Consider the following 18,445-nt stretch of genomic DNA (forward strand, 5'->3'; position numbering starts at 1 on the left):
TAACTATTTAATAGCTACCTAGTTAAAATAATTACAAAATTAACTGTAAAATAAATCCTAACCTAAGTTACAATTAAACCTAACACTACACTATCAATAAATTAATTAAATAAAAAACCTACAATTATCTACAATTAAACCTAACACTACACTATCAATAAATTAATTAAATACAATACCTACAAATAAATACAATGAAATAAACTAACTAAAGTACAAAAAATAAAAAAGAACTAAGTTACAAAAAATAAAAAAATATTTACAAACATTAGAAAAATATTACAACAATTTTAAACTAATTACACCTACTCTAGGCCCCCTAATAAAATAACAATGACCCCCAAAATAAAAAAATGCCCTAGCCTATTCTAAAATTAAAATAGAAAAGCTCTTTTACCTTACCAGCCCTGAAAAAGGCCCTTTGCGGGGCATGCCCCAAAGAATTCAGCTCTTTTGCCTGGAAAAAAAACATACAATACCCCCCCCAACATTACAACCCACCACCCACATACCCCTAATCTAACCCAAACCCCCCTTAAATAAACCTAACACTAAGCCCCTGAAGATCTTCCTACCTTATCTTCACCACACCGGGTATCAGCGATCCGTCCAGGCTCCCATGTCTTGATCCAAGCCCAAGCGGGGGGCTGAAGATATCCATCCTCCGGCTGAAGTCTTGATCCAAGCGGGCAGAAGAGGACATCCGGACCGGCAAACATCTGCATCCAAGCCGCATCTTCTATGTTCTTCCATCCGATGACGACCGGCTGATCTTCAAGACCTCCAGCGCGGATCCATCCTCTTCTTCCGACGACTAGACGACGAATGAAGGTTCCTTTAAGGGACGTCATCCAAGATGGTGTCCCTCGAATTCCGATTGGCTGATAGGATTCTATCAGCCAATCGGAATTAAGGTAGGAAAATTCTGATTGGCTGATGGAATCAGCCAATCAGATTCAAGTTCAATCCGATTGGCTGATGGAATCAGCCAATCAGATTGAGATCGCATTCTATTGGCTGCCCTCTTCTGCCCGCTTGGATCAAGACTTCAGTCGGAGGATGGATGTCTTCAGCCCCCCGCTTGGGCTTGGATCAAGACATCGGAGCCTGGACGGATCGCTGATACCTGGTGTGGTGAAGATAAGGTAGGAAGATCTTCAGGAGCTTAGTGTTAGCTTTATTTAAGGGGGGTTTGGGTTAGATTAGTGGTATGTGGGTGGTGGGTTGTAATGTTGGGGGGGGTATTGTATGTTTTTTTTTTACAGGCAAAAGAGCTGAATTCTTTGGGGCATGCCCCGCAAAGGGCCCTTTTCAGGGTTGGTAAGGTAAAAGAGCTTTTCTATTAGAGTAGGTGTAATTAGTTTAAAATTTTTGTAATATTTTTCTAATGTTTGTAAATATTTTTTTATTTTTTGTAACTTAGTTCTTTTTTATTTTTTGTACTTTAGTTAGTTTATTTCATTGTATTTATTTGTAGGTATTGTATTTAATTAATTTATTGATAGTGTAGTGTTAGGTTTAATTGTAGATAATTGTAGGTATTTTATTTAATTAATTTATTGATAGTGTAGTGTTAGGTTTAATTGTAGATAATTGTAGGTATTTTATTTAATTAATTTATTGATAGTGTAGTGTTAGGTTTAATTGTAGATAATTGTAGGTATTTTATTTAATTAATTTATTGATAGTGTAGTGTTAGGTTTAATTGTAGATAATTGTAGGTATTTTATTTAATTAATTTTTTGATAGTGTAGTGTTAGGTTTAATTGTAACTTAGGTTAGGATTTATTTTACAGGTAAGTATTTAGCTTTAAATAGGAATAATTTATTTAATAATAGTTAATTTATTTCGTTAGATGTAAATTATATTTAACTTAGGGGGGTGTTAGTGTTAGGGTTAGACTTAGCTTTAGGGGTTAATACATTTATTAGAGTAGCGGTGAGATCCGGTCGGCAGATTAGGGGTTAATTATTGTAGGTAGGTGGAGGCGACATTGGGGGCGGCAGATTAGGGGTTAATAAATATAATATAGGGGTTGGCGGTGTTAGGGGCAGCAGATTAGGGGTACATAGGGATAACGTAGGTTGCGGCGGTGTACGGAGCGGCAGATTAGGGGTTAATAATAATATGCAGGGGTCAGGGATAGCGGGGGCGGAAGATTAGGGGTTAATACATATAATATAGGGGTCGGCGGTGTTAGGGGCAGATTAGGGGTACATAGGTATAATGTAGGTTGCGGCGGTGTACGGTTTTTGAAGCTGGCCGCGTCCGTAAGCACCGCTGGTATTTAGAGTTGCAGTGGCGGTAAATATGCTCTACGCTCCCTTTTTTGGAGCCTAACGCAGCCATTCTGTGAACTCTAAATACCAGCGGTATTTAAAAGGTGCGGGGGAAAAAAAGCATGCGTAGCTAGCGCACCCCTTTGGCCGCAGAACTCTAAATCTAGCCGATAGATATCTATGGTGAGTAGTGCACAATTATATGATCTAACAAATTAGAGCATGTAATGTTGAAACTTTAACTTTAAAAAATACTTATGATATATCATTGATTTTTTCACAATAGTGTTTTTGTCACATTGATAAGCTTGTGATATTTTACTGCTAAGCTAACATTTTGTATTTTAAGATGGAACTATAAACCAATCCAAACCTTTTTTGCAGTTTTAAAATCACAGAACCATTGTCATAGAGCTATATATTGACGTCCTCAATTACCTGTTGTGGCTATAGTCCTATACTGGATCATCTTGTATTTTTGTTGCTTAGCATGTATAAATCTAATTGTGGTACCCAGCTGGTTAAAGTTCTTGCAGAGGGGGGCGGAGCTAACCGCTGAGGAGACTAGCCGCACATGACAATAGCTCCTGTCTTCACCTTATATTTTTTGGGGTCATTTTTGCCCTTTGAGCTCACAAATTCTGGGGATGTGCTGTACCCCTAACTGAGACTCTGCTACACAAGACAGAACAAGTTTAAGGAGCGCTCTCATAGCTCTTTGTCGATTCCATAAGGTGAGGCCTAACCACGAGGCGGTGTAAACATGGAGGTCACTCGCGTGGCTATATTGGCCCTTTTTGAGGAACATCACTGCAATCTGCTTTGCAGACTGGATCGGCTAATATTGATTAGCAGACACCCGAACTCGAAGGAGGATGGGCCTCCTGTGGCTCCCATTATCTGTGAGGGTCCTACCTGTGAGAATGACTCCAGTTACAATGCACCAGAGATGGAGTTTTCCGGGCCCCAGGGAGTGGTTTGTGTGCAACCGGATACCTGTGAGCCTTCCCTGCTCCCCTTGGCCCTCATCCGGGGAGCTGCTGCTGATGCTTGGGATTACGGAGGGAGTTCGAGAACGGAGATGGTAACTAGGGAGTATCTGCAAGCTCAGCCCGATCTGTTGCCGCTGCAACACTTCTCCCCTAATGCTAATGCTGCCCGGTCCCTACACAGAGGGGAGATCATCTGGCTGGATGCGGGGACTTACCTTCCCGACCCATCTGCATTACATGTCGATCAGCTTCCCCTGGTCACACCCGCTCTCCCAGCTGTTCGGATCAGAATCCAAAGCTGGCGAATAGGAGTGGGTTAGTTTGAGGATACTACTCTGGGACCCAGGACATCCAATTACCCGGTCCTTTCAGATATGCCTACCTCAACACAGCTTTGGCTACCGCTGTGGACAATATTCATTGACTTAAGCAAAGGATCTGTTTTTCACTCTCGGGGATGCCCTTTTCCATCTGACAGTTTGAAATAGTATAAGAGAGCCCTACATACATGACCTGCATCATTGTTATTCTCCTACATATAAGAGACTTAGACATGGGATAAGTTGAGTCTTGGGTCTAGGGCTATAACGCTGTGTTGCAACCAACATGATTTGCATGATCTTGCCTATTAGTACGTTTGTATCATTACCCAACCTATCCAAGATAATACTGTATGAAGGCTGTAAAAGCCGATATGTATGTACAACATGTGCTTAAGCTAGTTCACTGCTAATTATTTACCGAGCATATTTGAATATCTATCTACGCTAGTTATCTGCTCCTCCAAAAATCTAAGTGTATATATCTTTGTATGTAGATCCCTTAAAGTGTCATTATGTACTAAGCCCTGACTTTTATAGCTCTTAAGGGGTTATTCTATGTCCGTGCTATTTAGAAGCAGCTATTTAGCTAATGTAATACAAAAATGTGAGTAAATGTTTTGGAAATGTTGTTTGAGACTATAACTGGGAAAACATGTATACAGAATCACATTAGCTGCTCTTGATATCCGAATAGATACCTACTGTTCCCAGTACCCTTGGGGCTTATATTAGGGATCACTTGTTAATTATCTGCTTTAAATCCGCCCCCCCTCTATCCCTCTTCCCCTCTTCTCCTCCCCTCCCCCTTTCCCCCCCCCTCTTATTTCCCCCCCTCCCCCCCCCTCCTCCCCCTCTTCTTTCCCCCTCTTCTCCCCCCTATCCCTTTCCCTTTACCCCTCCCTCTCCCTCTCCCCTTCCCTCTCTCTCCCCCCTTTCCCTCCCCCCCTTTTTTTCCCCTCTTCCCCCCTCCTTTTCCCTCTTCCCCCCCCTTTTTTCCCTCTTCCTCCCCTCTCTCTCCCTCTTTCGCCCTCTTCCTCTCTCTCCCTCCCCTCCCCATACCCTATCCCCCCTCTCCCTCCTTATTCCTCCCTCTTCCAAGTATGTGGTAAGGGATAAACACCTTATCCTCCACATTCCCATTTGGCAGAGTTGTGTTGTCTCTGCCCTGCCCGTGGAGCCTTGTTTGAGTGTGTCCCGGTTTGATTAAAAAAATGGCTATGTTTATTACTCTGTGTTCAATACTTCTAGATACTGTTTCACTCTCATTTTAGTATAAGAGTTTTCTCACTTATGTACCTAATGCATGTAATAACACTACTGGTGCGTTGCAATGGGTTTAGGGATTGTATATTTCTCACCTGATTATAAGTCTTTTGAACCTACAGCTTTTAGACTCACATTCTTATTGACCTCCTGGTAGCTGTTTTAATGCGAATAGTTATACGCTGGCACCTATTAAGGTTCAAGTTTAATTATGAACCAGTCCCTGTAGCTTATTTCCTTGAAGTAGTGTGAGGTACTCGCGTATATATTGTTAATTTTCATTTTCTTCTTCCATCTCCTTCAATTTTATTGTTAGTTTTCTGGACCTAACCATGGTCCCAGCAGCTATAGGAAGGAGGATATAAAGTGTAGGCCTCATCCAGGCCTGAACTAACTAAAAGCCCTCTGAGTAGTACATTCATCTTAATGAGGTCCAAAAGCGGCCTCGGCTACCATGGGGGGAAAAGGGGGTGCTTTGAGGTTTGCTCTGCCATTTTATGTATATCCCAATCTACGAGTCTTCTATGATTGTTATGATAAGAGATCTATACCCAAATTTGTTATTTAGCATCTGTTTATGTTCATGAAACCTATATTGTCATATACTATGTGCCATATGTTTGTCTGAGCAAACTGATTCTTGTCTGTTATTGTTATTCCCTCAATAAAAAATATATATTAAAAAAAAAAAGTTCTTGCAGAATATAAATCTCATATCTCCGCACCCAATACACCATAGTTTTTATTTTGTGAACTTCTAATGTTGGAGAGGGACTTTATTTAGGTATTCTGTTTAATTGGCTATGGTTATAGTTAGAGAATTGTAATGATGCTTGTTTTATGTTATTATGTATCATATTCAGCATACCCAACTTACAAAACTTCCTGTCTGAGAGCGACAACTTTTTATATAATATCCTCTTCCTTGCTATATTATATTTACCTGTAAAACGATTGGTAAGTTAGTAAACCGACATTAGTCATTTAGCACCCTAATTTACTTCATTGCCCTTACCCTATAAAGAGTTCCAATTTTTTGCAATTAACTCCGCCCCCCACCAATGGCTTATTATATAAGCATAGGAAAATGCATCCTAAGAAAATTTAATTTGTCCATTTTCCCCCCTGAAATCCCCCTCAGATAATAGACAATATATTAGGGGCCCATGAGAACCCCTCGCTTATTATTTTGGGGATAATATTTATCTGACTATGTAACAATTTTGAAGGGGATATATAACTATTTATACACAGAAAAGAAAAAAAATGTAACAGAGATACTATACTAGTTACTTACGCCTAGATTTAGAGTTCTGCGTTAGCTGTCAAAAGCAGCGTTAAGGGGTCCTAACGCTGCTTTTGGCCGCCAGCTGGTATTTAGAGTCGGCCAGGTAAATGTGTACCGCTCACTTTCAAGCCGTGACTTTTCCATACCGCAGATCCCCTTACGCCAATTGCGTATCCTATCTTTTCAATGGGATCTACCTAACGCAGGTATTTAGAGTCTTGGCTGAAGTGAGCGTTACACCTCTACCGACAAGACTCCTAACGCCCATGGAAAGGCTGTAGTTAAGAGCTTTATGGGCTAACGCCGGTATATAAGGCTCTTAACTACAGTGCTCTAAAGTACACTAACACCCATAAACTACCTATGTACCCCTAAACCGAGGTCCCCCCACATCGCTGCCACTATAATAAATATTTTTAACCCCTAATCTGCCGACCGCACATCGCCGCCACCTACATTATCCCTATGAACCCCTAATCTGCTGCCCCTAACATCGCCGACACCTACATAATATTTATTAACCCCTAATCTGCCCCCCCCCAACGTCGCCGCCACCTATCTTCAAGTATTAACCCCTAATCTGCCGACCGGACCTCGCCGCTACTATAATAAATGTATTAACCCCTAAAGCTAAGTCTAACCCTAATCCTAACACCCCCCTAAATTAAATATAATTTTAATCTAACAAAATAAATTAACTCTTATTAACTAAAGTATTCCTATTTAAAACTAAATACTTACCTGTAAAATAAACCCTAATATAGCTACAATATAACGAATAATTATATTGTAGCTATTTTAGGATTTATATTTATTTTACAGGCAACTTTGTATTTATTTTAACTAGGTACAATAGCTATTAAATAGTTAGTAACTATTTAATAGCTACCTAGTTAAAATAATTACAAAATTACCTATAAAATAAATCCTAACCTAAGTTACAATTAAACCGAACACTACACTATCATTAAATTAATTAAATAAATTAGCTACCGGTTAGCAGCGAGAGAAGCTAGACGTGTGTTAGAAGAGCTCCGGTGATCCTTATAATTATTAAGCCTAATCTACATAGAAAAAAATATATTTTTTATTTCAAAGCACCCTACAGCTGACAGGGGCATTAGAGCTGAGCAGCCAGGACTGGGGAAGTTCGGATTCCCGGATCTAACGTGACAACTTAACCGGAGATCACAGGCCGCACATATAGCCGCCGGAGGGTCGGGGCTCCGCTCCGGCAACGGCTATAGATGGCAACCCTTCTAAATCGGGGGATATCAAAATCAGTGGTCCGGTAGGAAGTAGACTCCCCGCAACACCGCAGATTGACCTGCAATAGTAAGCATAACCCACCGTAGCTGCTATACAAACTGCGCAAAAACTTGGAGAGAGCGACCACAGCACGGAGGTAAGCTGAAACCTTTTGGGGACACTTACATAAGCATTGGCAGGCTAAAACATAAGCTGACCAACGAGCAGATATAAAGAAAAATTGGACAGTAGCCTTCAGATCACAGTTGCCCCCCGTTGGGCGGGAAAAGACGCCATCTTACTAGATAAGGCCCTTCACTGTCAAACTGAGCCTCTTAAACAGCGCTTATCAAAATTTGCAGATACAGCTACGGCAACAAAATAAGACACACACACTTCACAGGAAAGCCACTGATGGCTGAATAATAATAACAGGACGCTCAGTTCCTTACTAATACGGCCCTTTCTAGAAATATCAGATAACTCTTATAGGCCTAAAGAGGCAGCATGGCTGGCTGTGATTTGGGAAACATCTTAGGAGACTAATAGAAGGGCCCTCAGTCTTAAGACACAGGAACTGCTCCTATTTCCAGAAATAAATCAGATTTCCTCGCTGTTTACACATCCCTCCTAAAGTATCCAGAATGGATGAATAATAAAAGAGGTGCTGGAGGAAGAGGTGGGCACTAAACACTTACTCCTAATCACAAATAAGACACCATGCTGTCAAGCTAGATGATATCTAGGATCCAGTAGCATCTCTTTCACTTCACAACCCCTGAGCTCCATATTTAATTACAACCTTCTGTCACGCAAATATCTTAAGACTCTTAAATACCATCAGTGAAAAGGCCACAAAATGAAGAATAAAACCCAAACAGTCAAGGAATGCCTTACTAAGTCCCAACTTAAACAAAAACAACAAGACAAAGGTTCGCCTACGAAAGGTGCACAGGCTGACACAAGCTTGACAGAATTAAATACATCTCTCCCTTCAGATACTCAGAATAAAGAACTTTTGTCTCAGATAAAATCTTTATTTCAGGAAGAACTGAAATCTGCTCTGTCAGACCTCCATCAAGACATTAAAGAAATTGGAACCCGCACGGCGGAACTAGAAGAGCGGACAGATATAATTGCTGAAGAAATTCCACGTATACAGAAAACCATGACGGAGCATGAAGACTATATACACAAACTTGAAGGGCAAATTGAGGATCTTGAAAATAGATCTCGTAGATCCAATCTTCGCATCAGAAACCTGCCTGAGTCTTACACAAATCTAGATGAGACCATGACGACAATTTTCCATCAATTGATCCCCAATATAGAACCAGACAAGCTCCTGATGGACAGGGTACACAGAGCCCTAACCAAACCTCAACAATCATCCTCAAGAGATATAGTTCTTAAACTCCATTATTACCATGTAAAAGAACTCATCCTTAAAGCGGCTAGACAGCAACAAGCAATTGAATTTGAGGGTAATAAAATTCAAATATATGCGGACATTGCCCCAATCACGCTGAGGAAGAGAAGAGACCTCAGACCCATCACGTTGGCCCTCACAAAAGCTCAGATAAAATATAGATGGAACTTTCCTTTCAAATTGGCCTTCACGCACAACAATGTGACATACACCTGCTCCACCTTGGCTGAAGGATCATCCATTCTACATCGGCTTGAAATTCCATTTGAACAGCCTCACACTCCTCCGATCACAACCTCTCAAAATAAGACCATTCGAAGAGAGTGGACGCCGGTGACTCATGCTAAAAAACTGAGAAAATCAAAGAATAACCCGCACACTCTCTCAGATTTAGGATCTTCATTAGAAGAAGAGTTCCCACCGACTTGACCAATTAAGAGGACTAGCTAAGTATAACATTTAGAATTGCTTCAGTCCACACACAAGAAGGCTTGATGAGAAAAAGCTTTGACTTATCACAATTGCCTACTCTGATTATATGTTCCTGGTTCAAGGTTACAAGTTGTTACTAGCTAATTACCAAACCTAGTATGCATACATATTAGGCTATATTTTTGCCTCGCTCAGGGGCTAATGTTGTTGTTGTTGTTGATACTGTTGATGTTGAAATTGTTGTGAAAGTTGATGCTACTGTAGATTTGCAGTTACTACCCTTTCCTCCTCACCCCCCTATCCCTCCCCCCCCTCTCCCCCTCTATCCTTCCCAACCTTCCTCCCCCCTTACCCACTTTTTTTGTTTTTTTTTGTCTTAGATTGCTGATTTGGAGAAATTGCTATTTTTGTTCTCATAGAGCTCACCGCCTTCCACACAGTAGATTATCTCCCTGGACAGGGATATTAATATAAATTTGAATGTTATTTTGTTCATTATTATTCATGTACTTTTAATCCAGGTATATCATCAGTTCAATATGGTTTATCCAATGAATTTGCATTCTGTGATACAATTTTTTTCTTATTATATAGATGCATTTGATCTTCTCGCCATATTGGGGCTCATGCTTTTTAATCCTTGCAAACTAATTCTGGTTTTTCCTCTGGTTAAGGTAAGTCCTGGCTCCCACAAACAAAACTATAATCTGAGTATGGTTACATTTAGGGTCACTATTAACACACATTACCACTGGAGCCTTAGGCTCTCCAACCACTTTACATCCCTTAGGGGATCAATTGATGCAGATTTTACCGACACTTTTAAATGTCTATAAAAATTATCTCCCATAATGTAAGGGGTCTTAATTCAGATATAAAAAGGAAAAAGGAAATCACCACTTATAAATCGCTACAGGCCCATATAGTCTTGCTACAAGAGACTCACTTTACTAGAAACTACACTCCGAAATACTGGGATAAATTGTATCCAATACTGTTAGTGGGAAAAAGAAATGTGGGGTCACAATACTGTTACACTCCTCCTTAAATTTCAAAGAAGAGGAAATAATTAGAGACAAAGAAGGTAGGTTTTTAGTAGTTAGAGGTTTAATCCAAAATACACCAATACTAATCGTTAATGTCTACGCCCCTAACGAACATCAAACACCTTTCTTAACAAAACTTAGCAAATTGCTGACACAATGGAAAAGACACAAAATAATTATGGGGGGTGACTTTAACTTATCACTGGACCAGACTCTGGACAGGACAACAAATAAAACACCACGATCCAGATCCGCCGGTTCCCCTTTGAATACTCTAAAAGACTCTTTGATTGATTAGCTGGAGAGCCTTAAACGAGAGGGTGAGGGATTATACTTATTTTTCACCAATGCATCACACTCAATCAAGACTGGACTATATTTTCCTTAGCCAGATCTTGCTCCCTCTTCTGACCACCGCTAAAATCTTGCATTGCCCCTGGTCAGATCACTCTATGTGGAAGCAACCACCTCGGGAGTTTTAAACCCAAATAGAACTAAGTCATTATCCCTTAAGACCAATCTGTTACAGGATACTTTAGTCTTAACAAAGATTAGGGAAAACATAGAAGAATTCATAAGACTTAATTCAGGCAGCACTTCCAATCCAATTTTTATCTGGGGAGCACTAAAAGCCTTTATAAGAAGTAGTCTGATAGCAGAATCCAGCAAACAAAACAAACAAAATAAAACCAAACTAGCACAATTACAACTTGAGGCCAATGCATTACGCTCTCAAACCACAGCTAATACTTGTAGACAGATGAGGAAACAACTGAAAGCCATAAATGGTGAAATTGATAAACTCTTAAATAAGGAGGCAGCTAGATCTATAAAACAAATAGATACTCACTACTATATATATGGGAACAAGCCCGACAAGATGTTAGCCAATAGACTTAAGGAAATCACTAGAAACACGACAGTCCCACAACTTCAATTACCGGATAACAAAAGTACTAATGATCCCCTCCACATCGCCAACACATTTGCTGACTTTTATCACAAACTCTATAATCTCCCCTCACACAAAAAAGATAACGACAGTTCTGAAGCATTAAACAGGTTTCTGGGTTCATGCACACTTCCTATAATTACAGAAGAGGAACGCGGCAACTTAAATGCTCCCATATCCGAGGCAGAGATTAAACACGTTATAAAAACTATGAAAAGCTCCAAGGCGCCTGGTCCGGATGGATACTCTGGTATCTTTTATAAATTACTCCAAGATGCAATAGTTCCCCTGCTCTCCCAGATGTTCAATTCCATAATGCAAAAGAAGGAAATCCCCAAAGAAATGCTTATGGCTAGAATAGCAGTCATCCCTAAACCGGGAAAGAATAAGCAGCACTGCCAAAATTACAGACCCATATCATTGATAAACCAAGATGTAAAAATCTTCACAAAAATTTTGGCAAATAGACTTAACCCTATTCTCAAAAATCTTATCCATCCGGACCAGGTAGGCTTTATTAAAAATAGAGAAGCCCCAGATAATACACGTAAAATCATAGACCTGATTAATGTGGCCACAATCGAAAAAACGCCTTCTCTGTTCCTCTCTTTGGATGCAGAGAAGGCGTTTGACAGAATTAATTGGAATTATATGTTCGGAGTACTGAAAAGGACAGGTATCACGGGAGCTTTTCATGATGCCCTCTCCATGCTCTACTCTTTCCCCTCAGCCTATGTTAGACTTTCAAGATATCAATCTAAGCCTATACAAATTAGGAACGGGACAAGACAGGGTTGTCCCTTGTCCCCACTTCTATTTGCACTATGTATTGAACCACTAGCTATTCAAATTAGAAAGGACCCTAACATTTCTGGGCTTTGAATAGGAGATACTGAATACAAAGTTTTGCTATTCGCGGACGATATCATATTATCAATAACTAAACCACTTCTCTCTCTCCCACCATTATATGCAACTCTACACCACTATGGAATGTTATCTGGGTACAAAATAAACAAGGACAAATGTGAAGTGCTCAGCATTAACTTACCTCAACACACCAAAAAACTATTAGAACTTAATTTCTCCTTTACCTGGGCTCACAAGAAACTTAAATATCTAGGAGTATACCTCCCAGCCAACATTTATTCTCTATACCAAGCAAATTACCTCCCAATGTTTGCTCATATTAGGAATCTAATTACAAAATGGCTTAAGCTTAAGATCTCCTTTTATGGTAGGATTATCTCCACAAAAATGACCTTGCTGCCGACACTACTTTACTTATTCCGATCCTCACCGATCTCTATTCCTATAGCCGAGCTTAATGCTCTGCAGAGAGACTTTTTATGTTTTATTTGGCAAGGAAAGAGAGCCAGAATAAATAAAAAGATTATGAGCATGCACAGGAGGGATGGAGGGGTGGGGCTTCCACATTTGACATCTTACTATTACTCGGCCCGTATGGCCCAAACGATATATTGGTTTAACAAAACACAACAACCTCTATGGACACAGATTGAGTCGCAGATAGCAAACACAGATCACTTAGCCAGTTTACTATGGACCCCAAACAATCATCCCCAACTATATAAATATGTAGCGATTTCTCACACGATTTTCCTATGGAACAAACTGATTACCAAATACCCCTTACTCCAGGACAAATCTAGACTAACACCTTTAGTTCTGCCACAGAGCACAATAGACTCAAATGTACAAAAAAAGTGGGCTAACAAAGGGCTTTACAGAATCGCTGATGTATTCATAGATGGAAGCTTCCTTTCCTACGAGCAATACAGAGACCTTGACCCTAATGAAAAAAATTCTGGTATCACTACCTCCAATTCAAATCCAGAACTAGGGAGTTAACGGAGTTTTCCAAGTTACCGTTGAACACGGCCTTCGAGACACTGTGTTTATTCAAAGAGCTGAAACACGGTACAATCTCATTACTATATCCTACAATGTAGTAAATTATCTGTTTCCACAATCAAAATTAGTTTATATTAATTAATAATATTTTAAGATTTTGGAAATATAGATCAACAGACGGCAAAAGATCTGCAAGGAAAATTTATGTTACAAAACATCTATTACTGTTTTTTGTTAGCATTGTTTTGCAGTTCGAGGACATTTCATGATTCAGATAGAAAATACAATTTTAAACAACTTTCCACTCTTACCACAGAAATATTTGAATGTTGTGATACCTTATGTGTGCGGTATTGAGCTATACAGTGAGGGTCTGTTCTGATCAGCCAATAGAATGTGAGCTCAATCTGATTGGCTGATTGGATGACATCATTTAAAGGAACCTTCATTCGGCGAGTAGGCATCAGTTGAAGAGGATGGATCCGCGTTGGCTGGGAAGAAGATGGCTCCGCTCCAGATGGATGAAGATAGAAGATGCCGCTTGGATGAAGATGTCTGCCGGTCCGGATGTCCTCTTCTGTCCGGATAGGATGAAGACGTCTGCCGGTCTGGATGTCCTCTTCTGCCCCATCGGATGAAGACTTCGGCCCGGCTGGGTGAAGACGACTCAAGGTAGGGAGATCTTCAGGGGGTAGTGTTAGGTTTATTTAAGGGGAGTTTGGGTGGGTAGAGTAGGGGTATGTGGGTGGTGGGTTTTAATGTTGGGGGGGTTGTATTTTTTTTTACAGGCAAAAGAGCTGATTACTTTGGGGCATGCCCCGCAAAAGAGCTGATTACTTTGTAATGTAGAATAGGGTATGGACTTTTATTATTATTTTTTTATTTTTTTTTTATTAGGGGGCTTAGATTAGGTGTAATTAGTTTAAAATTCTTGTAATATTTTTTTATTTTTTGTAATTTAGTGTAGTTTATTTAATTGTATTTAATTGTAGGTATTGGTAGCTAATTTATTTAATTAATTTAATGATAGTGTAGTGTTAGGTTTAATTGTAACTTAGGTTAGGATTTATTTTACAGGTAATTTTGTAATTATTTTAACTATGTAGCTATTAAATAGTTAATAACTATTTAATAGCTATTGTACCTAGTTAAAATAAATACAAAGTTGCCTGTAAAATAAATATAAATCCTAAAATAGCTACAATATAATTATTTGTTATATTGTAGCTATATTAGGGTTTATTTTATAGGTAAGTATTTAGTTTTAAATAGGAATACTTTAGTTAATAAGAGTTAATTTATTTCGTTAGATTAAAATTATATTTAATTTAGGGGGGTGTTAGGGTTAGACTTAGCTTTAGGGGTTAATAAATTTATTATATTAGGGGTTAATAAATATTATGTAGGTGTCGGCGATGTTGGGGGCAGCAGATTAGGGGTTCATAGGGATAATGTAGGTGGCGGCGGTGTCCGGAGCGGCAGATTAGGGGTTAATTGTGTAATGCAGGTGTCAGTGATAGCGGGGTCAGCAGATTAGGGGTTAATAAGTGTAAGGTTAGGGAGGGGTGTTTAGACTCGGGGTTCATGTTAGGGTGTTAGGTGCAGACTTAGAAAGTGTTTCCCCATAGGAAACAATGGGGCTGCGTTGGGAGCTTAACGCTGCTTTTTTGCAGGTGTTAGTTTTTTTTCAACCCAAACTGCCCCATTGTTTCCTATGGGGGAATCGTGCACGAGCACGTTTTGCCAGCTTACCGCTACCGTAAACAACGCTGGTATTGAGGGTTGAAGTGGCGGTAAATTCGGCTCAACGCTCACTTTTTGGAGCCTAATGCAGCCCTTCAGACAACTCTAAATACCAGCGTTGTTTGGAAGCAGCGGTAGGAAAAAAAGCTGCGTTAGCTACCGATAAAACTCTAAATCTAGCCGTATATGTTTTGGATTGCAGACCATTATATTTCTAATGCAGGATTAATTTATGTGGAATGCTATATTCTGTATCACCAATGTTATTTCATAATGTCTGTATGTTTTTTGTTTGTTTTTGTGACAAATTTGAGAGATTTACTATTTTGATCTGCAATTCTGTTATTCTCTAATACCTCAATAAAAATTATTATAAAAAATAAATAAAAATCACAGAACCATAAAACATTTTAAATAAAATAAATCTAAACTTGATGCAGATTTCAGAGCCTGTGTGATCATAAAGGAAAATATTTGCTCATTTGTATTTTTTATTTCATAGTGTGAATTTATTGGTTTCTAGTGTGGTCAGGAAAACAGACCCCAAATAGTGTGTCATGCTGTTTAATAGTGTTATTTGATGCTGTATAATAAAGTAGCTAGGTAAGGTAACACATGGGCATCCTTGGTTAATATTTAATAATTAAATGTGTTACTATATTTTATGTATGTGGTGTAGTTGTCAGTGTTAGATGTTTAATTAAAATAACTGAAACTGCAGCTAAAGCCATTTAGCTCCCTTGACCTTATGCTACTCACCTTAGTACCTTCAGCATTTACTACAAAATAAAACTTTTTTGGCAAGCATAAAACTGCTAAATCTAACATTTCTAACATAAAAATGTTGATGAAAAGAGAAGGTTGTCAGATGACTGAGTAATTGTAACAAAAATATTAAATAGTCTTGAGGTTGTAATATTAAATATTTAAATTTGTAGCAAAAAAAAAAAAAAAAAGAAATGTTGCAATACACTTCCCTTATTTGCCTCCTTTTCCTTTTGAAGATAATGGGCTTCATAATTCCTCTGAGTTTGTATACAGTAATAGGTGCCTCCATATTGTCCAAACAGTGACTGTGTGTAAAATAGCAGTGTCAAAGGGACTTAAAACCATGTTAAATAGTTACATTAACACTGCACACAGCCATTGCTTGCACACTGTATCTGTCCCTAGTTAGATAAGGGAACATAGGTTTCCTTATGACACCACCCATTGGTTTTTAGAAAGTAAACTAAAACTTTACACCTATTTCTTCAACATTTAAACAACTAATATAATTTAAAACAAAAAGCATTTTCATATTATTATCAAGTTAATCTTTGATTTTAATACATTATATATAGCATTTATTTACTATTTATTGCCCCTTTAACCCCTTAATGACAAGTGACGTACCAGGTACGTCCTGCAAAAACTTGCAGTTAGTGACAATGGACGTACCTGGTACGTCACTTGTCTAAGAGAGTGCTGGAAGCGATCGCAATCGCTTCCAGCAGCTCTCAGGGTATTGCAGTGATGCCTCGATATTGAGGCATCCTGCAATACCCTTTAGAAACATCCGATGCAGAGAGAGCCACTCTGTGGCCCTCTCTGCACCGGTAGCGATGCGGCCGGTTCGTTGGTGGGTGGGAGCGCAACAGGGAGGCGGGTGGGCGGCCCATCGCTACCCGGCATCCGGCTCCTGTTAGTGCAATGTGCACGCCGGGTGCCGGGAGCGTGCGGGTGCGCGCATGCGCGTGCGCGTGCGCGCGCGGGTGCGCGCGCATGCGCGCGATTACCTACCCACACTGACACCAATGAGTGGGAAGAGGGGGGGAAAGTAATAATATAATAATAAATATATGAGGATCTGGGAGGGGGAGGGGGTTGGGGTATTGTGGGGGGCTGCTACACTACAGAAAAAATTAAAATGGAAATAAAAAATAATAAAAAAACCACTTTTTTGGGGGGCAAATTGGGTACTGGCAGACAGCTGCCAGTACCCAAGATGGCGGCAATTAGGTAGGGGAGAGGGTTAGAGAGCTGGGGGGGGGGATCATGGAGGTTGGGGCTAAGGCAGGAGTCCATCACAGCTAAAACATTTTATTTTTTTTTATTAAAAAAAAGAAAAACTCCTTTTATTTAGTACTGGCAGACTTTCTGCCAGTACTTAAGATGGCGGGGACAATTGTGGGGTGGGGGAGGGAAGAGAACTGTTTGGGAGGGATCAGGGGGTGGGATGTGTCAGGTGGGAGGCTGATCTCTACCCTAAAGCTAAAATTAACCCTGCAAGCTCCCTACAAGCTACCTAATTTAACCCCTTAACTGCTGGGCATAATTTACGTGTGGTGCGCAGCAGCATTTAGCGGCCTTCTACTTACCAAAAAGCAACCCCAAAGCCATATAAGTCTGCTATTTCTGAACAAAGGGGATCCCAAAGAAGCATTTACAACCATTTGTGCCTTAATTGCAGAAGCTGTTTGTAAATAATTTCAGTGGGAAACCTAAAGTTTGTGACAAAATTTGTGAAAAAGTGAACTTTTTTTTTTATTTGATCACATTTGGCGGTGAAATGGTGGCATGAAATATACCAAAATGGGCCTAGATCAATACTTTGGGTTGTCTTCTAAAAAAAAATATATACATGTCAAGGGATATTCAGGTATTCCTGACAGATATCAGGGTTCCAATGTAACTAGCGCTAATTTTGAAAAAAAGTTGTTTGGAAATAGCAAAGTGCTACTTGTATTTATGGCCCTATAACTTGCAAAAAAAGTAAAGAACATGTAAACATTGGGTATTTCTAAACTCAGGACAAAATTTAGAAACTATTTAGCATAGGTGTTTTTTGGTGATTGTAGATGTGTAACAGATTTTGGGGGTCAAAGTTAGAAAAAGTGTGTTTTTTTCAATTTTTTCCTCATATTTTATATTTTTTTTATAGGAAATTATAAGATATGATGAAAATAATGGTATCCTTAGAAAGTCCATTTAATGGCGAGAAAAACGGTATATAATATGTGTGGGTACAGTAAATGAGTAAGAGGGAAATTACAGCTAAACACAAACACTGCAGAAATGTAAAAATAGCCATTGTCATTAAGGGTAAGAAAATTGAAAAATGGTCCGGTCATTAAGGGGTTAATATTATGCAGATCATCACAAAATATTTGATAATGTACAACTCTTCATCTTTAATTGCTAAATGTTCTATACACTAAAAAAATTATATTGACACAATCTCTACACATACCTTTTTCTTATGCTCATCATAGTAGGTTTTGTCCCATTTCTGCTGCAAATACTTATTACCACATGGTAAGATTGGCTGATAAGATCGATGCATCCTGAATAAGAAATGCTTACTAGTCTAGCAACCTTTGACAAGAGTGAGAGGATACTGGACTTGTGGAGGAAAGCCGTGGAAACAGTGGTGTGTTTGAAACAGGTCATGTGCTGGTTGTCATGACATTAGTGTTAGGGAGAAAAATGAATAGCTGGTGGTAACTATTCAAACAATACCATAGCAGAATAGTAAACACTTGCTCAGTAAGTGAGACAGTAATATTTAATAAGTATCTTTATAATAAGGTAT

General features: G+C 39.3%; 1 protein-coding gene across 1 annotated transcript in view; it reads right to left on the reverse strand.

The window, feature by feature from the left end:
* CFAP97D2 (CFAP97 domain containing 2) overlaps nucleotides 1-18,239 on the reverse strand; it is a 58,747-nt gene extending 40,508 nt beyond the window's left edge. Inside the window, exon 1 of the mRNA XM_053705453.1 lies at nucleotides 18,104-18,239. Coding sequence (XP_053561428.1) covers nucleotides 18,104-18,196 — 93 coding nt within the window. The 5' untranslated portion in view covers nucleotides 18,197-18,239. The remainder of the gene's footprint in view (nucleotides 1-18,103) is intronic.
* Between the last annotated feature and the right edge of the window lie 206 nt (nucleotides 18,240-18,445).

Source organism: Bombina bombina, chromosome 3 (assembly GCF_027579735.1).
Source record: "Bombina bombina isolate aBomBom1 chromosome 3, aBomBom1.pri, whole genome shotgun sequence".
NCBI lineage: Eukaryota > Metazoa > Chordata > Amphibia > Anura > Bombinatoridae > Bombina > Bombina bombina.